The sequence below is a fragment of the Diadema setosum genome, chromosome 19 (assembly GCF_964275005.1).
Source record: "Diadema setosum chromosome 19, eeDiaSeto1, whole genome shotgun sequence".
NCBI classification, from domain to species: domain Eukaryota; kingdom Metazoa; phylum Echinodermata; class Echinoidea; order Diadematoida; family Diadematidae; genus Diadema; species Diadema setosum.
In genome coordinates, this window is record NC_092703.1 from 1,669,100 (window position 1) to 1,693,841 (window position 24,742).

Genomic DNA, 24,742 nt, shown 5'->3' on the forward strand with positions numbered 1-24,742 from the left:
AATACATTGTATCTCAGCCATTTCAAAACCCATTTTCATCAAATAAACTTTGAATTCCTCCTACAATCATATGCCCTTTCATATTTCTCAAGAGGTTTCTCATTATCTCAAAATCCATCCTAAAAAAGGTTGGAAAGGTAGGGAATCCCATTTGCACGCCTTAAATGAAGAGTTGTATAAATACAGTGGTATGTTGAAGAGAGTATCATTTTAGAAACTCCCATAAAGTATTGAAAGTCGAAGGTAACATTTAGTACATTTTTTTTTTGACCGTTAGATTTTGAATTGAATTGTTTTCGGGACTCACCGTAAATTCCAGTACATTACTAGGCTACCTTTGTAGACCCATGTACTGCATGTGTGTCCATCATGTATATTTTGTGAAGAAAGTTCATCAACACTTACAAACATTTCTATACATTCTTGCCACACACTCTAAACATCAGCTCTTGTACTTTTAGATTTGTGTTTATAGATCACAAATACAGAAGAATGCAACAAAAGGGCTTAAGTGTGGCTGACACACAGAACTACTGAGTAGTTGAGTTTTGTGCATTTTTCAAATTTTAGATAACTGTAGACTTCCAAATTTCTAAGCAGTGGCCTAAGCAAGTCCCCTGAGGTTCATATTTAATGTTTTGCTGCATTTTGGGAGGTCTGTAAAAGGTATCCCCTACCTTTAATACGAGTGATAAGTATGTCCCGTAACATTACGTCCAGAAACGGAGATTATCACTGCCGTTCATTTAATCCTCAATTACGTCATTAAAAAATCAAATCAAGATCTTCCGAGGTTTTTCAAGTCAATTCAATTTCTTTATTTTCATCGAACAAAAGGCGATTTATGTCACAGAGTTTAAAAATAACACAAGTATACACACCATTAAAAAATACCACTTCTATAGTGAATGCGAACGGGATTATAGTATAAAACAATTTTGGAAAAGGCATTTAAGAGGTAAATAAAGCATTGGAAATGAGAATTCGCTCCATATCACAGCTCGTCGACGTTTATCCCTCGGTGGAATCCATAATAACATGATTATTTTATCCAATATGTAAATCTTCCTTGAATAAAAGTGTTTGCTAACTGTTCTGATGAAAGCTTATTGTCACTAATACTTAAATAGTACCAGAAAATGCGTCTTTAAAATAAGATATCACATACGTATGGTAAATATCAATATAACGGCAATATCCAGACGAGATCCATTATTATGTAATGTGTGTACCAATACAGCAGCAAGATTAACAATGCATTATAATACGTATACACAGTACCATTGGTGACGCAGAAAAGGAAAAACAAAAATGCACATAATAAGTAAAGAGGACCTTTTTAGTTGACCTCTCAGTTCTCCTTTCCCCCTCTAAACATAACTTAATATTTTGCCGGTATGTATGTATATCTCTATTTGTTAATTATAATTATGCACCGTGTAAGACATACATCTAAAAAAGAAAAGAAAAAAAGAATAAGACTTGCTCCATAACGGCTATCAGAATACTCTCCTGCCGACACTATGGGTTTTGGTACCTGGGAAGACCTTCTCTTTTTGATCTCATGTAATGGAATAATCATTTCATGATTCGATATTCAGACATGTAATAAACCACATCACTTCTCGTATTACGGTTTACAGTATAACGGTTTGAAACCAAAAACAAGGATGACGGTAATTATTCCTATATGCAAGCTAAATGTATTATCGTTATAAAAGCGTTGACAAACATCGAAAATTCTTTGAAAGGTGTCAAATTGCCAAAATGCATTTCATTTTATTTCATTTTATTTCGTTTCATTTCCGACAAAAGTGTACAATATGACAATCGCATGTAAACATTTATCATCCATTTCATTGGTGTGCACTACATAGGAGTTTATTTGAAAGTTGCTTGTGTCGAAAAAACCGGTAAAAACGAGTAGGACTATATATATATATATATATATATATATACATACATACATACAAACCCAGACAGAAACCTTCGAAAATCCGCACTGTTTCTCTTCCTTCTCCTTTTGCATTTTCGTCCTTACACCAATAATTTCACCGGGTCGGTGAAATAGTGAAAATTATCTCTCATGCAAATAAGATGGATTTGTTGCATAGTCAGCCTATTGTTTGTTTATTTGTATTGTTTTTGTCAGACCTAAATAATGAAACTAATAGAGTTATCCTAGAACAACTTATTCGACATTCGCTGTGTATGATGCTTCCCTCACAGCTTCTCCAAGTCGTTTTATTCCCTGAAACAACGATAAAACGAGAAATACATTAGAATCAACGGACCTTAACTGAAATTAGGGGGATGTAAGCACAATTAAAAACAAAATCAAAGAACATTTTAAACGTTTGTAGCTGGTTTTAGGACCATTCAGCTATGACTAGGTCAAAGATTAGATTCTCGTGTTGGGGATGATGTGCACAGTGGCGGATCCAGGAATTGCATAAAGGGGAGGCGCCTTCACAAAATTAAATTGGGCTCACACGCCCCCTCCCCATTTTTTAATTTCTATTTCTTTTGTTCAAAAAGCAAAAATAAAGAGGGGCGCGCGCCCGGTGCACCCCCACCCCGAATCTGCCACTGGTGCATCTCATAAGAATTAGATAATCATAACGAGCATAAATTTGTGATCGAGAATCCAATTGCTATAGCTTGCTGACACAGACACATGCACACACACACACAAAAAAAAAATAGGGGTTATATGCATTTTACATGCCATAAAAAAAACAAACCATAATGCCGAAAGTTGATTGAGTTGAACCAAAAATATGTTTTAGCAGGTCTACAATGTACCCGGAAAATGACATACGGGGGTTTTGTGGATCAGGCTTATGCAATCAACTCCAAATTTGCGCATGACACGAAGCAATGCTTTTAAAACTGCGTACAATAAGGAAAATTTAATTTAATTTCATTTATTTCATTCTCATTTTTCTTTCAACAAAACATAACACAAAGTAAATCAAAAATTAAATCATAAGCATATACATTACAAAGTATGACAATCAATAGTAATCAACAAAATAATAAAGATATGCACACATATTGGAATTACAAAGTTAACATAAATCCTTGTAGAGAATAGATTTTTCAGATTGGCAGTAACAATCTCTGGATGTAGAAATTATGGGGGTAATTGGTCCGATGCTGTAGCTTCTAAGGACGCACTTCTTTTTTTCAGCAATGTTTACCTCTGAAAATAATTAAAGCATTATTCACCTCAACTAGATCACTCTCCGATGCTTTGGAGTAGGCAACCCGTACGTACGAGGAGGGCACCGATTTGTCTATGTAGAAGATGTTGCCAGGGGTGAAAACCACACCCCTAGTTACGACAGCCTCCATCAGAAACTTCTCCGTGTCTTTGATGGTAGGCACTTCAATCCACATGAACATTCCAGATTTTGGAACTGTCCACTTAGCCAGGCCTTAAACATTAATTACAATGTAGGAACACAGTCTGAATCGTGTTCGTGAATATTTACAGAGGGGTGGCAAAATAAGTAGGATGAAACTTGAATTAAAGCTGGAAAGAGAGGGAAATGATATATTAAAATATTTTGAAAGCATACCATTTTTTATTTGTTAAAAGCAAAACGAAGTAAAGGCATGGCTTACTCAGCAATCTTTCATCATTAATCCCAGTCAAGTATTACGCAATTTATACTTGCATCGAACTGACAACAAACGTAGTCAATTCATTTAGCTGCCAAATATTGAATCCCTTGCCATCAAGGGTTATTCCAGTAATTACATAGGCCTACGTACACAATTTATGAAAATATGTATGCACTCTGTAAAAGTGGATTTTTTCTTCGCGATGTTGAAATTTTCGCGCATTTCGCGCAACCACAAACTAGCGCGAAAATAAATGCACGCGAATATATCTTCAAGTAGTCAACGCCCTGATTCCGAAGAATTAAAAACACGCGAAATTCATCTCACCCGGCCAAGCGCGAAAATAATTATTATCCACTTTTGCAGGTGAAAGGCGGTATGTCCTATCTTATTTTTTTTAATCATTACACACTTTGCAATGTGTTCGTGCTGTTATTGTCGTGCGCCCGAATATGCCAAGTGCGATATTTGGAAATGGTCTGTCGTGAGGCAGGCACACTTTATTATCAGGTTATCAGCACCTAACTACTTTAAAAAGAAATAAAATAAAAAATAGGCCTACGCACATACACGCACATACACGCACGCGCTCACAAAGAAAAGATAATAAAGCTGTAACATTCCAAACCTGTCAGGTGATCAGCAACTGCTTTTGCCAAAATATCTCTGCGTCGTAAGTAAAACTCCTTGATCTTGTCTGCTCTTTCTAGAAATCCGTCTACACCCCACTGTCGAAACATGTGATACAGTACCACCTGAAATGTGACAGAATATCAAAGGTAATCACTTTTTTGTGTCATGTTAAACCTCATGATTTCACGTTGAGACATATCAGTTTAACCTCTTCTGCGAAAACAGGCGGGTGACAAAAATGGCTTAACGTTGCCTCTAATAATGCCATGACTCCGGCAAACTTACGATTAGAAAAAAAAAAAACACAAACAAAACATAACAAAACTTGACATCGCTACGTCTGAATGAGGAAAGATTATGGAACCCGTTAGCATGTAACCTCTTCGTATCCAAGTTCAATAATCTTAATTCTTATCAATACCTGTGACAGAACATTGGCGTGCTGCAAAGTGACCTGAATGTCGTAGAAAAGGCGGGAAACTAGGGCACGTGGACCAGACAGCCATCCAAGCCGAAAGCTGATTAAAGATAAGAGAAGTGAAGTAGAATGGATGGGCGTTGTATCTGTCACGAATAAACAACAACAACAATAAAGAAGGGAAGACGTAGTGGCATCCCGAGATTCCGAGACGTCTTATAAATGTGCCATGTTTTGAAGTATGATAACTCAATCAGTATGTTCACACGTCCACACGAATAGGAAGATGGCAAGAAAAATCAATAATGGATACGCTGGATATATGAAATTCCATTGTATTTCACTTGTTCGGTTTTCTAGAGCCGTCAATTAGAAAAAAAAAAACAACAACATATTTTGCCATGAAATTACAGCAAACAATACACATTACTAAATTTAGAACACCACGGTGTGTTGTTGTTTTTTGCTATACATTTCTGCAAAAATATAATAAATCATTGATTCTAACAAAGGCAAGTGTAAAGAAGAAAGGTTTCAACTAACCCTGCGCCTATGACCTTGGAGAATGAATCAAATCTGATCACTCTTCCATCACTGTCCACAGAGAGGAATGAAGGCAGACGAGGCTGGAATCCAAGGGAATTATGCAAACAATATGAATCATACCTCAATGCACTATCAAAGCTGCTGACATCTGAAAAAGCCGTCTATGGAGCTACAGTACGTTCTTTTCTTCTAAAACATTCATAGTGTCCATGGTAGTGGTGTGTACGGTGGTTGTGGCACAACAAAGTTAGAGCTAGTGAATACTGCATGTGCCATGCTCCAACCTCTCACGAAGCAAGTATAATTATTTTGAATACAATAAAACAATGCGCAAAGGCTTCTTCCAAGTCTTCAGTGAAAAAATAAAATGCTTGGAATCAAGGAATGTTTAATAACCAAAATATTCATAAACATTTATATGACTATCAGATCACCCTTTCTATCATAGCCTCATAGATATGTTACATAATCATACATACGTATAACGTGAACGTATTTGGATTGCATTGTCTTCCATGAACCCTGTTATGTTTAATAGACTTCAAGCGGCTGTTTGCAAGAATGGGGCAAAGAAAGAGGCACTGCAAGGTTAGCCTCGCCTAGAACTTCCTTGGTAGAACCACTGGTATGACCAGTAGAGATAGGTAGGTATACAGTGCTGAGGAAGATATGCGTCGGTGGGGGCTTGCTTCTTCTGGACCAGCGACATGCGCTTTATCTTGTGGATGGGGTGGACGAAGTTCGGGTTGCCACTGGGAGGAATACTCGTGGAGGGGGTGAGGGAGGTTGAGAAACAGTTCCAGTTGTTGATAGTTGTGATGAGTTTGTAAGGAGTGTTATGATTTGTGAACTATGTTAGTGGATGTGGGTCGGATCAACCTGGATATTGGCGGACCTGAAGATGCGCTGCACTTATGAGATTTGGTGCTAATGCAGGGAATAGTTGCTGCAGCGATAGGCTGTTCCTTTGCCGCTTAGTTGGCTTGTAGAAGTAGAAGGTGCTTGTGTACTGATATTGTGTCCAGGCCACTGCTCTGTACTTGAACGAGTGGTCGTTAAGATATCAATGATCGCGAGAGGGTGCTAGAGATTGCTTTGGCAGTTTGGTGAGTTATTACTTCAAGACATAGGTGAAAAGATCGTTTTCTATAGTCATTGCTTGTTGAGACGTGATTTTATCTACGTTATACATTTCGGGGAAAATTAAACAAACAAAATAAGCACGCATTTACAAACGAAAATGTTTACCTCATCAAACTGCAGGAAGTAGTAGGAGTCGTCTTCTAGGATGATGAAATCATATCGTTGTGCCAAGGCGTATATCTTGAGGCGTTTCTCTACAGACACTGTTTCCCCTGATGGGTTATGTCCGTTCGGCACAATGTAGAAGAACTTCGGTCTCTTTGACCTGATTTAAAGGCAATGCATGTATCAATATCAACGTGAATTGTGATTTTTGTTTTCAAGCGTGAGCTTACACGCGAAAGGCCTTCTTTTTTATCTCTATCTTTGACATTAGCTTTCATTTGCTCTCTCCCGAATTATCTAATAGTTGTTTCAATGATAGCAAGATAGGTACTAGAGTGCAAAGTAAATGCAAACAGATTTATGATTTCCTGTAAGAGCTCATCCGTCACCTATCTCTTGAGGTTTTTGGTTTGTTGTTGTTTTTGTTACGGGTTACATGAGACAACTATTTCAGTTTGCATGGAATTTCGATATAAGTGTATACCATTGGACGAATTTACATTTCAACGGAAAGTAGATTAGAAAGGAGGTTGTTTTAAGAATTGAAAAGAAATATGGTAATAAGACACTTCGATTGTTTATACATGTATGTGTATTCTTTTTCTTTGTATCATTAGTATACAAGACAACGTATACTTTAAGAGTCATCATATTCATCAATTCGTGAATTCAAGAAAGATATTTTTTTTTCATAACGTACAAACATTCTTTTCTTAATTTTCTGCCACGGTGATGAAAGACATCAAGTTACATCTGTTTGAATGTACGCTTCCTGAAATTTATTCATGGTCGTTAAATGAAGTGCTTACTTCATAGAAAAGTTATCTTGCGAAAAGGCATTCTTCATCAAACTGCCTCATTAATTATGAACACTTGAAATCATACGGAAACTCGGCGATTCATTATGGCTCCTCATCACACAGCAACACATGACCTCTGCTTACCAGTTTTCTTTATCTTCTGGATTCCACTGAGAAAGCACCTCTTCGAGATGTGTGATACTGGGTCCATCCTCCTCCATTCTTATTCCAACTGGCTCCCCTTGCATCACCCGCAACTGAAATGAATCATGTCACATTATTTTAAGGAGTACGATGGAGATTACCCTGCTATGTTATAACGTATATTTTTTTTTCTTTCAAACGAAATGAATGGTCTGTGTGATTACAAGCCTATATGTGATTCGTAAAAGACGCGTAAAAGTACTATTAGTAACCGAAGTAGCAAATGCCGGATATTGACAGTAAGAGAGAGAGAGAGAGAGAGAGAGAGAGATAGGGAGAGATCTTTGCAAGTTTTATGTGTTATTCCGAAATGGTCAACCGTAAATGATTGATGGTTTTTCAATTTCTAGGAATTTGTTCAATTTTATCAGAAAGCGTTGATGATTTATGATGACCACCACTTCCTCTGCCAAGTAAATCGTAAAGGATCTTCAAATTATTAACGGCATGCGCAGAAGACCTTGAATTGCTTCAAAAGTTCGTTACATCAGCCAGAAGTCACACAATTACCAACAAGACTATCCTTGGTGAGAGTAAGGCGTCAATATAATTTTTAGTACATGCACAGAGAATGCAATAGTAAGAAAGGCAGGAAAAATCGATTGAAGACGAAGATACTTAAACAGGTATGACAACAGTAGCTATTTGGTGTTAGTGTGAATACATGAGCAAATGGAATTTATAAAGCTCTGGAAGAAACTTTTTGTATAATTATATCAAACATACTGCTTCAAGGAACGTTGGATAAGTTCGTTCTGGAACCAAAAAGCGTTGACCTTTGTTGAGAAGCAGGTTCGCAGCCTGTCATTAAAGCAGGGAATGTGAAATTAATAAGCTTTGAGGGATCTTTATTCTAAGTTCGAAACAAGAATCTGTTCTCTGATGATTTACGAAAAAAATAGAATGTAACGATATAAAACACAACCACATGGAAACATAATCAACGAAATTACAATAAAGGCAAATAAACATTACAAAAAAAGACATTTTAGGTGATTTAAAAACGTTTGACAGTCATTTCTGCAAAGAGCACCACGATTGATTTTTATCTTTTTTTCTGTCACACCTAGATTTTCATGCTTGTATATTAGCAAATAATTTCTGTATAATGTTATTAGTATGTTACGATCATTAGATCATTATAATCACGATCAATTTAACATAACTATTCTTCATTTAGCGTTTTCATAAGAGAGAGCGTTAAGAAGAAATATCGTCTAATCTTAAATACATGAATTGCACAACGATATTTCAAGCTTGACATGCTTGAGTGCTGTCTGGGCACGAATTACATACACTGACGTAATTTAGGCCTATGTGATCTTGTCTTCAGGATTGTGTTTTCCTTTTGAAATTTGAATAAAAGGAAGTTGGAAATGACGCAACCAGATAATCTTTCCCAGAAGTACATCCATTGTCCCAAATTCCATGTAAGGTACAATGTTGTGCAGCTATCATTGCTATTTAAAGCAATATACGGTCGAAGTGTTGCCTAGTTTAAAGCCCTCATTATGTACAAATTTGTGAGTTTCTGTATATACCTTCTTAGATTGTAACAGAAGAATATTGATTGGCACTAAATTCACTTAGTCAAAACATCCATCCTGATAACTTAAGGACTTCTTTTTACGAAAAAAGAAATTACTTAGCTTCAAAATTGATAATCAATATTAATCAAAATCTGTATAATCCTGCGTTCTTTAATTCATCATGTTCAATGCGTAGGAATTTTTTGGCTGATTTGAGTGTTAAAGTATATGGAAAGCAATGTAAGGAATGCACCGAATGTAGTCCCTGCAACGCCCCTGCGTTGACAATCACTTGAAGCGCTCTGTCTGGGTCTGGGCTTGCCGTGGTTGGTGGCTTGTGAAGTTTAATGGTCAGTTCTTCCAGCCACTCTCGGAATGGTTTAACCCTTAGAGAGGAACAAAGAACAACAAGGACCTTTGTCAACCTGAATCTAGTGAAAAGGGGATTACAGCCGGTGAACAGCTTTCATCTACATATCAAACTGCCATCCTCAAATTCTGAACATGGTAGCTCTCTGGACATAATTTCCTCTCACAGGCTTAGAATATTATACATTAATCTTCTGAAAATGCCAATCTCGTTTGAGTGAAATATAAAAAAGGAACTGTTACTCCTAAAATTGTGATATTTTGCCATTGTATTATTAGTTATGTTAATTTAAAAGTATGGAGAGACTGTAATTAATTATAGTAATATTCTAATAATTTGATAGTGATTACCACTGATTTAAGGGGGAAATCCGGTCAAAATATAAGTTAGGCTGATAAGAAAGAGTAAAATATGACAAGTTCAACAATTGATCGAAATCGGACGAAAAATAAGGAAGTTATGACATTTTGAAGTTTCGTTATTTTGTGGGGAAACAGTTCTTGTACAGTCAATATGAATATGCAAATGACAAAGTGAGCATGTCATTCCCTCACATTTCAACTTGCCATGTAGTTTGTACATAAGATTTTGAAATTTCCAGTTTTTCCTTTAAACGCAATTATGCCCGAGGCTCAAATTCACATATATCTGACTGATTTACTATTCGGAAGTAATTCAACCAGGAATAACGTCATGTTTCAGACTTCAAGGATAGAAACATAGAATTTTCGTCATTTTTTGTACACAATCAATGGAAAATTGTGAGGGTAAGACATGGTCAGCTCACTTATTTGCATATTCATACCCACTGTACAAGAACTGTTTTGGGGAAATTATCAAAACTTCAAAATTTCATAACTTCCTTATTTTTCATGTGATTTCAGTCAAATCTTTACCATTGAACTCGTGAAATTTTACTCTTTTTTTTTCAGACTAACTTATATTTGGACTGGATTTCCTCTTTAAGCGTAGCTCTTAAAGTCATAAAATTGTATCCTCCGAACTCTGGATAGTTATGGATTTGGCCTCGTTGCGCCGCCGACGCGCCCGCCGCAGAGATTTTCTTGTGAGCGCTCTACTGGCTGCAGTTCTTCTTAGATCATCTTCAGATTTGGCATGAAGGTGTATTATGGTTAAACAAAGACGCCTATTGTTTTTGTTGATGGCGCCCTTGCTTGTTCCGTTTTTATACATGAAAAGGGGTCTGCTTGTGTGTGAGACGCTGGCCTTGTTTCTTAACCGATTTTTTTTTTTTTTTCCAAATCTGGTATGTGAATATATCATAGTCAAATCTATACACCTATACGTATTGATAATGCTGCCCTCACTGTTTCACCTTTTACAGGGTCAAATGCCACCCTGATTATGTCAAAATTTGCAAAAGTGCTTATCTATGAAATAACTTGATTGTTACTCAACAGATTTTATTCAGACTTGCTATTAGGAGGTGTATGGGTGGTCATTCTACCTGACGGACACAACAGTTTGTGGTGACGGCGCCCTCAGTGTTCCGACTTGTAGGCCATGTCACATTTCTTGTATATGCTCTGTAAGCCACATTTCTTGTCGGATTTTATTCAAACTTGCTATGGAGGTTTGTGGGGGTTATTCTAAATAAATAAAACAAACTTTCGCTTGATCCCTGTCTGTATCCATGTGTGCAGTGTAGCCTTACGTCATTACGCACTCTTGTTTAGCCATCTATCCTGTTATAATGTATTGCTATCATTGTTTATAAGACATCCATATCACTCATGAAATATTTCTCTATACTTCTACCTTGCACATCAATATTCATCCTGAAAGTGGAAGTCGAAATATTCAGAAACATACAAATTATTATATAAAATGTATATCTTACATAATAAAACAAATGGAATAGGTAAATCACCTATGACAACTAGCCAAAAAAAATGATAAAAATAGGCAATATAGACCATGTATATATATACAATTTATTATAAATAAATAAATAAATATATATATATATATATATATATATATATATGTTACCCGCTACAACAAAAGGATCCGAAAGTCGAGAGAGGACAATTTTCTGAAAATTGCATGACATTATTCCCTTACTCTTCTACTTAAATTTCGTATATAGCACAATTCATTAAAGTACTCGGTTGCGAAGATATCGATGATTTTATTAGCTCATGTCGAGTGGTTGTGGAAATCAGAGTTTCGAGAAAAACGCCATCAAAGTTATCCTTCCGACGCTATCATGATCTAGGGGAGGCGAGACTGTTTTCAACACTTGACAATCAATAATATGTCCCATTACCAGTGGGTGTAGACATTCGTATAGTCTCATCATCATTGCATGCATTTCATGTATACTATAGCTTCACATAGCTATGATCTCTGTGCAATACTGTGCTTCGTTTTTCCCCTGGTTGCAATACTGTGTATAATTCTCAATGTAAAGTGCCCTGTTTACTATGATTTATCATGCAATGCAATTTGATTTTCATCATTTCCATTCACTATTATTATATCATTTTATCACGCTGTATCTCTAATTGAGTTTATTTATGTTCATTTGCTTCAATTTATATTTCCGTAATCAATTTGTCCCATTACCAGTGGGTGTAGATTTTCATAAGTCTCATAAAGTAGTATCACATTGCAAGTATTTCATTATTATATCATACTATAGTTTCACATTGCTATGATCTTTGTGCAATACTGTGCTTCGTTTTTTTTTTTCTTCTTCTTCTTTTGTTTGCCATTCTGAGTATAATTCCTAATGTATTATTACCTTATTTATTATAATTTATCAGTGCCACAATAGTATTTCATTGCATGCATTTTACGTATTTTACATATGTTATTAGTTCACATTATTATGATCCTTGTGCAATACATTTCTTTGAATTCACGTGCCATCATATGATTTCTTCCGATTTGACTCTGCAACAAAAATCAACGTTTCCCATCTACACTTCCTTTTTATCTGGCAAATTATGATATGAAATACTGACCAATTTTTTTTTTTACATGATAGTAAGCATGCTTTAAAAAATTGACATTATATTTCATTTGTATAAGTTCGAATAAGTATCTGCTTTTAATATTTTGCATGCTATATTGTTTTTTTGTGTTACTGTTCAAAGTTCATTTTAATAATTATCACTAGATGTTAGTGTTGATTAACATTAGTATTATTATTTTTCTATAAAAATCAAACGAATTATATTATTGACGCTTATACTATATTTCGAATGCTGATTGACTAATTGAATGATTTTTTACTGTTTACTTGGCCTGTTTAACTTATCCAATCTGATATTTCACATCTTTTGAGTCAACGTACGTTTCAACCAACATTAATTTTTTTTTTGATGCCTCACTTACCCGATATCTATTATTTTTTTTTATTTGTTGTCTTTGTGAATGTATTTTGTATGTATGTACGCTGTATGTTTTGTTTTTATTTCTAGTCGCTTTTATGTTGTATATTATATCATTATTTATGTTTATTATACAGTTGCAATAGGGTGCACCTTACCCGACAAGCGTTTGCTTCTTATAGGTGTTACCCAAATGAATCCTTGTAATATTTACCTTGTTTTAATATCCGAAATAAATGTGAATTGAATTGAATTGAATTGAATTGAAAAGGGGTATGCTCCTAGCAACCTCTGTGATGTTCCTTCAAGCTTAGCGGCAGCAGTCTACGCACGACCAATCAGTAATCAGGATGCCACGCACTGACCAATAAAATCACTCCCTCGTTGCTTCGGGCGGAGTCTAGCTGCGGCGCTAAATCCAAATCTCTTCTTCGGACACGTTTCAGTTACGTTGAAAGTCGAAAAAAATCATTGCCCAGATAATCGCTGATTTCTTGCCTCTCCTTTGATCATTTAGATTCAAAATTTTGGCAGATGACAGACAAAACATTGGAGTACAGAATTATGCCAAAAACAGAAATCCGATTGTTTCGACCAATTTTGATGATGTGACTTTAAACTCGATTTTCTCGGCTTAGCCGTCAGTGACTTTAGGATCCTTTTGTTGTAGCGGGTCACATATGTATAATATATACATATATATATATATATATATATATATACATATATATATATATATATATATATATACATTATATATATATATACACACACACACACAATATGTGTATGTATGTGTGTGTATTCCTACCCATCAAATTTCCCGTAACTCTGGGCAGTCTCCATATCCTCACTTGAGAGTTCAATTGTTGAGCCATCTCTGTCAAAGAGAGAGGGAAGAGAATCATTCTAGACAGAAGAATCAAATTGAGCGCATTAAACTTAGTTACATATTGTTTTTCATTATATTGCGGATACGTTTTGCCGAAGATTGTGAAGGCAATGAAGAAAAAATATATATTTTATATTTGGTTAATAACTTATACGTTTGGCACAAACTATATCTGTAGGGCCTATACATGAACTTGTATGTGCATGTACAATGATAATACAGGAACCAGTAAATCAAATCAAATCAAATTCAAACATTAATCCTGTAATGTCGCGAAGCATTTGTTTCATTTTGTTTTGCCTCATTTCTGGTTGGAAAAAAAAAAAAAACTATGTACAGCATGAAGTGTAAAAATCAAGTTAACCTTTGGACAACGTAATGACTACATAATTTACACGTGACATATCATAACAGGTGACAACCGGTGGAACTGATAAAAAAAAAAATGTGACTTGAATGCCGCCATTAATTCTAAACCACATGAAAGTCTGGAAGATCACTTTCAGGTTCATGTTGCATGATGTCCCTGATATGATTGGGTAATACACATTAAAGAGCTGACTTTTAAAGTTAGATCATTTCACAGAATCTTTGCACATCGTTATTAACGCAATAAATATTGGTAATGACATGATTCATATAGTATTCATGTGTGTTCTGTATATCAATAACAAGTCGTGAAACAAACCTCAATTGAAACTTTGCGCCCACGAGGTGAAAGAGGTCAGAATTTGGCAAGCCTGGCGAAAGGTCGATAAGTGGGATCGTTGTCTCTCTGCCGAACATACCTATAAGAATGAACAGAAATTGGTTTACAAAACTTGTCTCAGTTTGAAATAAATACATGTTATATGAAACACATGGAATAATGACAACTGCGATACCATGACCAGTAGTAGAATTATGTCTTTGTCGGAATGGCAGTCTTTAAAAACTATAGATCAATGAGAACAAATCGTGGCAGGAATCTCCTCTATTCTCTATGAGACCGAGTTCGAGGCTTAACTTCTTTACCATGCTCACCTTTTGTTTTATAACACTTGCTGTCATAAGAACATCTGTGTTTTGAAGAGATAAACTAAAGAAAGTAAAGCTTAGTCCTATTTCATGAGTATGTAATTGATAATGTTAGTGGATTTTCCTCGAGAAGTAACAAAGAGTGCGTCTACGTCAGAATAAAAACACTTAAAAATCCCGGTGAAAATTTTTAAAATCAAGATGCAAGAGTATGAGAGAGTAAAATGAAAAGTTACAAGAACAACAGTCGACAGTCTGAGTTTAATCAAAATCAAATAATGATTAGGTAAGTTATGAAATTGTGATGTTTTGCTAATCATTGTAAAAGAGTAAAAATCCCGCATATTATGAGGAAACTTGCTGTTTTTGTTTGGTGTAAAAATACACAACATAGAGTTATTTCTGAATGAACAAATTCAGAATAATAGTCGCTCATATATACTGGGATTTGACCCTGTTCCAAAACTATGTGTGGACATAAACATGAAGAAATACAAATATTTTGTATGCAAGCTATACATGGATAGTTATAAGGTGATAAAATCATCAGCGTGCTCATTTGCATGTAAAGATTGATTTATTCATATTGAGTGATCAAAAACTGTTTTGTGACTGCTTTGTGAAAACCAATGAAACTTCATTCTATAACTTTCCAATTTTTCATGAATTCATTGTTGCACATTAGGAAGACATTGAATGTTAACACAAATGCGTAAACCCGCAGCTGCAACACACACAAACGTGATAACATCTTTTAGTCTTTGGAGCCATGAACCATAGAACAGTACCCAACTGAATTTAAAAAAAAAAGAATGTGGCAATGGATTTAACTTACTGTATTTTGCGAAAGGAGAGTTGCGCCTCAATTTCCCCGACTCGCTTAAGAAATCGTCGTAGTTCATCTTGTTGGATATCAGAAATCACCGACAGACTGGTTATGGCGATGAAAGTGCACAATGCACTATGCACTATGCACAACGCACAGTGCACAATGGGTTGCAGGCTCAGAACTGAACTTCGTTCAGGCTCTAAATTGGACTTTCAGATAAACGGATGTCAACTAAATTTAGATCCAAGAGTAAGGTCCTACTATTCATCATTTTGAAATACGATAGTGCCCTCTTGCGCTTTGTCTCGCTCTTTTCAGACAATCTTTTGTGTGTTCAGCTTGTCAAACTCAAACAATGCATTTTTAGTAAAAACATCTTTTTTTACGATGCAAGCATGTAGGCCTACATATAATTTATGCAATGTAATATTGCTTGGGGAAATGATCATATCCCCAATGTTTGTTTGTTTTAAACAGCCAGTAAGTATCACAAATTATAGATACGTGTACGTGATGATATCACGTGCCATAATCTTCCAAAACACCCCCCCCCCCCCGTCCGTTTAAGCAATCGCTGGTCTTCCCTTTATGATAATGTAAGCATGCGCGAAATACTTCCGTTGTAGAGTAAATGTGTGGTTCCCCCCCAAAAAAAAACAAACAAACAAACAAACAAACAAACAAACACACACACACACAAACAAATAAACAAACAAACGAAGGCTTTTTTAACATCGTTCTTCGCTCTTGTGCACCTGTGTAAATGTGCTTGTAGGTTTATGATTATGATATGAGGTATGTACAAAGAACACGTGATTAAAAGCTTCTTGGGCAAGGAGACAGGTTATCTTTTCTATTGATATGATATGATTTGGATCGTCTGTTTTCATTATGCCTACCTATGACTACATTATTCGTCAAAATATTTTCCTCCTGTTCCTTGCAAGCCACAGCTGGGAGTCAAGGGGTGCTTAGGTGATTCATCACCCCTAACTTATGTGCGCCCATGTATTATACTGTGATATGTATGCATTTATTTACTTTATGTCTCCATCTATTCATGTATTTACTTATATATTCATGAATGTATTGTATTGATGTGACATAGCCCCCCCCCCAGAAAAAAAAAATTTAAAAAAACCCCGATAAGTCCATATTTGCCAAATGGAGATATTTGCGATTAAAGGTCAAGAAAAATAAAGAGAATAATAAGAAAATGTTTGCTTCTTTTGACCATAACTTCAAAAAAGCACTTTTATATGTAGTGACCAATATATCGTTTAAAAGGTATTATTTTGTACTTTATGACAGAGACCGTACTTCAAAATCTTCAAAAATGGACTTATCGGTTTTTGCGAACAAGCTCTTCAATTATTTACTCGTATGTTAGCATTGTATCGCCTTCATATGTTTCTCGCTTTTTCCTTCCTTATTCTTTTCCCTTTCTCTCTGACTGAACCTTTATGTGTGTTTTTCTATGTAATCATTATTGACATATTAAATTTCTTCTTTACTTCTTTTTTTTATTTTTTTTCCCGGTGACATTACCACCGCGGTACGTGTGCCAACAGCATGAACACAGTGGACTATGTGCGCGACCGCATTCGTAACGCTCTGACACATTTTCAGTAGCCTAGACATCGAGTTACAATTTATCACGTAACACACGTGACCAAAGATACGCAGTTCTGCCAGATTATGATCGCTGAAGCTTGACGGCTCGAAATCTGGCAGAACTGCGTAAGTTGTTGATTATTTCTACTTAGAATGCTGAAACTTTTTCCTGGTATTTAATTCGTTAGACCAATTATCACCAAGGAAAGAAGACATGTGCAACTCATTGTATTAACTCAGTGTAGAGATTTTGATGTAACATTGGATCTGTAAAGCCGATCTCTGGCATAATGGGAAAGAATGGATATACGCAGTTATGCCAGATTACGGCCGAGGTTCGTTTCTTGCGACATGCCACTGCGGGTGGTGCAAACGTTATGTGGCATACTGGGAACACTTCAAAGATGAATGTAATTGTAAAAATGACAGTAAGAGAGTGTGGCAAGAATTGAATGGAGTGACGGGTAGAGAACGTAAAGAAGATAACGTTCCGATGAATTAACTGCTAATAAACTAAATGAATATCTTTTTGATGTCGGCAAAGAAATAGTAGAAGGTGGTATAAGTATTTTCAATAAAATCATTCTGAATGTGTTTAATGAGTTTATTTTTTATTGTGTTTCTGATCATAAAATTTGTAATTCTCTCTTGAATTTTGGTAAAGATAACAACCTTGATATTTCAAATTTTGATTCTGAAAAGAGTTGGAATGACGGAATTGTTCCCACTGATTAGAAAAGGGCTAAAACGGCGCCTATATGTGACCGTGCATCACAAAAACCAACAAAAAGTCTCATCCCTTGATTTAACGTAAGAACTTAAAAAAGGTGACACAGGTAAACCGAGTCAATCTTAAGTTTTTCATATTTTTTAAAAGACCTATCCTTCTTCTGCAATATTCTTTAGTTTTGGATCATAACATGAATGGTAAAATGTGTTTTCAGCAGTTTTTTTTTTTTTAATCTGCAACTCTTTTTTAGGGCGAGCGTAGAACCATCAGGTATGTATCAGAGGCCCCTTTTCATTTTTTGAAATACTAATCACTTTCAAGTCTAATAACTTTTGAAAGGATAACGCTACTGCCTTAAAAGTGTGCAAAATATTTCAAAAGAAAATATTGATATCCTGAGGCAGTACCATGCATTCAATCCACTTACAAAGGATTTTTTTTTTTTGTAGTGATTAAGAACCAAAAAGTTAACACCACAACGGTCATAGTCTACTGAATTTCACACCTTTACAAAGGTACCGCTGTTTACCAAATGCTTGTTTTGGACAAAGGAGTTCCTGCACCCAAGTTAATCATTGTCTGTAGATGTATACAAAAAAAAAATAATAAGAAGCAACTTGCCATGAGATCCAAACAAAACCACGTTGGCGTGCCAGAATAAAAAAAAAAAAACATTTCAAAGGCAAATAATGATATTTGTAATCCTGATTCAATATTTGATTTGATTTGATTTGATTTGATTTGATTTATTGGTTCCTGCATTATATCATTGCTTATGCAGATACATACACATATATCATATACACTGTTGGTACCATACACATAAATGGATATACATAAACATTAAGTGCTAACAAGGTAAGTTTCTTCATTACCTTTAGAATGTACAGCAATACAGTTTCTTCGTTGCCTTTACAATGTACAACAGAACATATCAGTGATGCAATGAATAACGCAGAAGGGCTACAGCTTAAGCATTGCTTGATTTGCATGCAGCCCTCGTACATAATACATAACATATAGGAAAATAAGGGGAGGGATGACTTGCATAGAGATAGGATAGGAGAAAGGAGAGAGGAGAGGTCTGTCTGCTTTCACTATACACAAAGTTTAATAGATCACCTGGATCACTGAATAGTAAAGCATAGCAAAGTATTTTCTCACCGAGGTACAGGTGAACACTTACAGGTCATGGTCGGTTACATAACATTACGCAATAACTTCTGAACGGCGATAATGCAACAAGGGAATTTCACATACGATACAATTGCAATGACATTATAAGATCACTGATATCCAGAAAGCAGCATTGTCTTTACAGCTTTCTTGAAAGAATACATAGACTTTAAAATTCGAATTTCTGAAGGAAGAGAGTTCCAAATATCAGGTCCAGTGTGTCTGATAGATTTCAGAGCCATCACCGTTTTAGGATTTTGTAGATGAAATTTATCAGATTGCCTTGTGGGATAAGAATGTATATCCTTGTTTAACTGAAATAATGGGAGGAAAGAAGATGGCAACTGACCGTTGTACAAACGAAACATAAAAAGTGAATTTTGCAGAAAATTAATATCATTTACCTTTAGTGTTTTTAATTCTACGAACAAAGGATCCGAATGGTCCCGATGGCCTGAATTGGTACATATACGTATAGCTTTCTTTTGTAGAAGCAATATACTGTCAATGTGACTTTTCGCAGTTGCCCAAACAATGTTACAATATGAGATAGTTGACAATATCAACGAATTATAAAGCATAAATAAAATATTCTTTGGGACATAATACTTAAGCTTACAGAGTAAACCAACGTTACGAGACACTTTATCTGAGATGTATTGCACATGAGCATTCCATTTCATATTTTCACTGATATATATTCCAAGGAATTTGACACTTTCTTTTTGCTCCAATGATATACCATCCACCATTATATTCAAGTAGCGCACTTCATTTTTATTCTTCTTATTATGAAAATAAATAAAATTTGTCTTTTTTAAGTTGAGTGACAATTTATTGCTCTTAAACCATGTAGATAATTTCGGCAATTCAGTATTAAGAGTTCTTAAAAGCGACTGAAAATCAGAATTGGAACAAAATACGTTGGTGTCATCGGCGAACAGTATATATTGCAGTAACTTAGAGGAATTTGTAATATCATTTATATACACTAGAAATAGTAGTGGTCCCAATATGGATCCTTGTGGGACTCCACAATGTATGGGTAAAACTTCAGAGTTTACCGATTCATAGTATACGTATTGCTGTCTATTTGATAAATAATCTTCAAACCATTCCAGTGGAATGCCACGAACTCCATAACAATGTAATTTGCGTAAAAGGATAGTGTGGTCAAGAGTGTCGAATGCCTTGCTTAGGTCCATGAATACACCAATGACATGTTTTTGTTCAGCTAGGGCAGTCGACACTCTGTCATACAACTGGACTAGTGCCATATCAGTAGAGTGAAATTTCCTGAAACCATATTGGTCTTGGTTCAGTATATCATTTTGTAACAAAAAATCATACAGTCTGTTATAAACAAGTCTTTCTATGACTTTAGAAAGACTAGGAAGAATAGAGATAGGTCGGTAATTCGAAACAAAAGAAGAGTCATCTTTTTTGTATATTGGAATAACTTTTGCAATTTTACATGCGTTCGGAAATACACCAGTTGACAACGACAAATTACAAATATGTACTAAAGGTGTCAATATACTCCCAACAATCTGTTTCAAAAAAGACGTGCTCATTTCATCATGACCACATGTATGACTAAATCTTATAGAATGCACAATATCAAGGATCTCTTTAAAATCTGTTGGTTTGAAGAATAATGAATTATCGTTTGACGTGCCCAAGTACTGCGAGAAATCTGTCTGTGTATGATCAATCTTAGAAGCTTGACTAGGACCTACATTAACAAAATACTCATTAAAACAGCATGCTACATCTTTAGGATCACAAAACGTTTGTCCATTATTCGTAATTTGAGATGTTGACACCTTCTTTTGCTTACCAATGACGTCATTAATAACCTTCCAAGTGGCTGACATATCTCCAGTAGCATTTTCAAAAGCTTCCGTATAATACATTCTGCGGGAAAGCCTGATAATCTGTGTAAGTTTATTTCTGTATAATTTATATCGATTAACATTATCATTATCAGGATGGCGTAAACTGTTTTTAAATAAAACATTTCTTTTCTTAATGGAGCGAAAAATTCCCTTTGTTATCCACGGATTTTTGATTTTTTTATTGTTTTTCTTTTCAATTGTGGGGATATGTTTGTTAAAATAAGAAAGGAATATATTCCAGAAGGTGTCATAAGCAATGTTTGGGTCTGCAGAAATTAATACATCATCCCATGTTTCCGTGATTAAATCATCGTTGAGTAATGATATATTTTCTAGTGTGAATTTCCGCTTCTTCTTACATTCTTTCTGCTTAACATGAGAATTCTGTGTGTCGCCACAAATGAAAAATATGGGTAAATGGTCAGAGATTTCACTATACAAAAGACCAGATTTCGAATAATCTGTGTCAATATTCGTAAAAATATTATCGATCAACGTTGATGAAGTGACAGTAATTCTCGAAGGCTTATCAATTGTAATATTACAAAAATTTGCTTGCAGAATATTGCAAAATTTATTTCTAAAAATGTGCTCTTCTTTCAAGAGATCAATGTTAAAATCACCCATAATATATACATCTTTGTTTTCTTGATTAATCAACTCTAATAAGACATCAAAATTATCCAAAAATGAATTACTATCTGTATGAGGGGGCCTGTACATTACACAAAGTATTATATTTTTTTTTATTATACATATTAATTTCAACACATGTGCAATCAAATTCACTTCCATTGTACATCAAATCAGGCCTTTCTGTATACGATAATATGTGTGATAGGAACAGGGCGACTCCGCCTCCTCGTCCGCATTTTCTATCAGAACGGACAACAGAATACCCATCAATGTCATATAAAGGGGGAGATTTGTCGTTAAGCCATGTTTCTGTGATGCCAATAGCAGAAAATTTCATATTTATCGTAGACAATAATAATTGCATATTTTCAAAATTTCTTAACAGACTGCGGGCATTGACATGTAGTAAACTGAAAGAATGCTCATTATTAATAAATTCTGAATTGAACTCGTCAGGCAAATAATATCGACACTGGACATTTTTATCTAAACATGGATTAAATTCATCCATATTTCAAAGGAGGACAACATATTATGGACCGTGACGTTACCATCAGCATTTGTTTAAAAGTTGCCGAAAGCAGACAAGAAGAGAAGGAAGGAATATAGCAAGTCATACAGAGTGTAAATTGTTTACGAAGTATACTCTCAAGAGTAGTGGCCGCATCGGACAGGTGAGATGTCACAGTAAAGATCATTGCTACATCAACTCTCCGTGTACATTATATAAAATAAAGTCAAAATATATTTGGAAATATTCTATTTACATTGGTAAGCCTGTACACAGCATGATATTTGATTACACAAGAACACATGGATATTCATATTTGCCGTGGTGCAGACTTAGAGGTCGTCAGAGAAAGAAAGGCAGAGAGGAGGATGATCGGAGAAAAAGAGAAATAGACATAAAGAAACATGATTGTGATGTAATGAATTAAACAAGAGATATTGAGAAGCATTATTATAGTACATACATGCTGGAGACTGTAGTGACCTAACTGGAGGAAAGGAAGATGTGCGGGACTCCAGTTCGGTTCCTCCATTTCCCGGCAAAGAAGCGAAGCTTCACACCGTTCTTGTACAGCTCCTGAACGGCTGTATCATACATTCACTTCACTTACATAGGATCTTTTTTATTTCGACAGAGAACAAGAACCAACAAAGTTAATAGGACCTACCACAACAGTCATAGTCCACTGAATTTCACTAATTTCACAAAGGCACCGCTGTTTATCAAATGCTTGTTTTGGACAAAGGAGTTCCTGCACCCCAGTTAATGTCTGTAAATGTATACAAACAAGAAAATAACAATTAAGTTGTAATGAGATCTCATTCCTATTCAGCACCTCCAAAATAGAGGAAAAGCACAACAGATTTAAACTTTACAGAAATTTATCATTTGTTTATTTTATTCTTTCTTTCCTGTTTCAAACAGTTATTCTTTCTATTAAAGAAAGTTTTCCTCATGTTGTTGCCATAGCAACGATAATAATGTGGGGATGAGCATAGCGAAAACAAAGCTTATAATCATAATAGGACCGTCACTGCTAATGAATAACTACTCAATCTTTTCATGTTTTCATGCTTTTTGCTGAAATAAAAATCATTATTTTCCTTTTAAAAAACTGTTACCATGGCAACCGTCATCACTATGAGGTAGCTGTAACATTCGGAAATTGTGATTTTTTATTCAATTAATAAATGTGTTTATATGGGCATCTGTTGGAAATTACAGTATGTTCTTATAATGTTAAATGAAGAATCCATGTTCTTTTAAAGAAAATAATTTGTTGCCATGGCAACGGCTAAAAATGTCATTTCAAAGAAACATTGCAACAGGTGGATTCGTGTACGGCACTCCCAAAGGGAGAGAACACAAAAATCTAACTCTACAGAAATGTATTATTAACCGATTTATTTCATTCTTGCTTTCCTTTTAATTGAAATACCTATTTTTTTTCTTTAAAACGCAGTTTTTTGTCATGTTGTTGCTATAGCATTTTATAAGAAGTTAAATGAACAGAGTGCGAAAAAAGCGGAAAATCATGATAGTGGTTACTGAGTAGTAATCAATAATCCACCCGATCTTGTCAAATTTTCTTGATTCTTCATGAAAGTATCAATATTTTCTTTAGAAATAGTTGTTACCCTGGCAACCATCTTTGCCGTGAGGAAACCATGGTATTATGAGAATTGCGATGTTTAATTTGACTAAAGAGATGTTTAAATTGATCTATTTTGGTGTTTACTGCATGTTTTTATGATGCTTAACAAAGAATACACGTTCTTTTAAAGAAAATAATTCGTTGCCATGGTAACGGGTGAGGACGTCGGTTAGAAAAATGGCAACAAGTATATTCGTGTTCAGCAGCCCCAAATAGGGGAAATAATACAAAAAATAAAAATCTACAGAAAATTTTAAGAACTCCCCAATTTTGTGACAACTCGCCGTCCACTAATAGGCCTAAGCAAAGATTGTGCATTTTGTCCAGGCCGATACAATTTTATTGATTCGATTGCATTGGTCACAGGTTACTCGACGATGTTTGCTATACGTACCTATACGTGTGGGGTGGAAATCACTGCTACTTCTATGGAAGAACAAGATCATTGGTGGAAATGAGCTGCATGCTTGGCGGAGGTCTGCACTCTCAGAGTGCTTCTCTAGTTTAATGATGTGTTCTATCTAGCTAGCTGGCTATGATATCATATCTATCTATCTATCTATCTATCTATCTATCTATCTATCTATCTATCTACTTATTTATATATTTATTATTTATTTGCATTCAACCGGATGAACTGGAAATGAAACCAACTTATATTCTTTTTTAACCATGTTCTTATTTATTGATGATAGATGTGGTGAAGGGGCACCAGAATTTTGAGCACATTTGAAAAACCAGACAATACAGACAGTGTAGTAGCTCCGTCGAGTCTCAGTGTAGCAACGAACGTTGAGGGCGACATACACAGCAAGGTGGACTGCATGAAGTTCATCATTTTTTCATCCATCTGGGTCAAGTCTTTATCAAAATCACTGCATAAAACCGATAACTGTTTTTAAGGACCTTTTTTTTTTTTGTTATTTCAAAAAGTGATGGTTATTTTCTTCAGATGACGAAGAGTTTCAATGTGAGTTGGATATAAACAAAGAAATTAAATTGGAATCGACATTATGTATTTCCGTCATTACAAAAAACAATTATTACT

At 35.2% G+C, this 24,742-nt stretch overlaps 1 protein-coding gene across 1 annotated transcript; it reads right to left on the reverse strand.

Annotated features, from left to right (window-relative positions):
- Positions 1-1,992: 1,992 nt before the first annotated feature.
- LOC140243087 (kynurenine/alpha-aminoadipate aminotransferase, mitochondrial-like) lies at positions 1,993-15,548 on the reverse strand. Its single transcript, XM_072322821.1, has 12 exons — positions 15,482-15,548; positions 14,318-14,417; positions 13,549-13,617; positions 9,262-9,394; positions 8,206-8,280; positions 7,420-7,532; positions 6,476-6,635; positions 5,225-5,307; positions 4,685-4,781; positions 4,259-4,385; positions 3,232-3,440; positions 1,993-2,251 (listed from the first exon to the last, which is right to left on the reverse strand). Exons 1-12 carry the CDS (start codon positions 15,546-15,548, stop codon positions 2,192-2,194), a joined length of 1,293 nt encoding a protein of 430 aa, XP_072178922.1. The 3' UTR covers positions 1,993-2,191.
- Positions 15,549-24,742: the final 9,194 nt, after the last annotated feature.

What these genes read in the sequence shown, in the direction of transcription:
- LOC140243087 (XM_072322821.1), bottom strand. Translation starts at nt 15,548, where the DNA reads ATGAACTACGACGATTTCTTAAGCGAGTCGGGGAAATTGAGGCGCAAC. An exon ending in CTCTCCTTTCGCAAAATACA is followed by an intron (nt 14,418 to 15,481) that starts GTAAGTTAAATC and finishes TCATTCTTATAG; the next exon opens with GTATGTTCGGCAGAGAGACA. An exon ending in CCAGAAGATAAAGAAAACTG is followed by an intron (nt 6,636 to 7,419) that starts GTAAGCAGAGGT and finishes CCTTTAAATCAG; the next exon opens with GTCAAAGAGACCGAAGTTCT.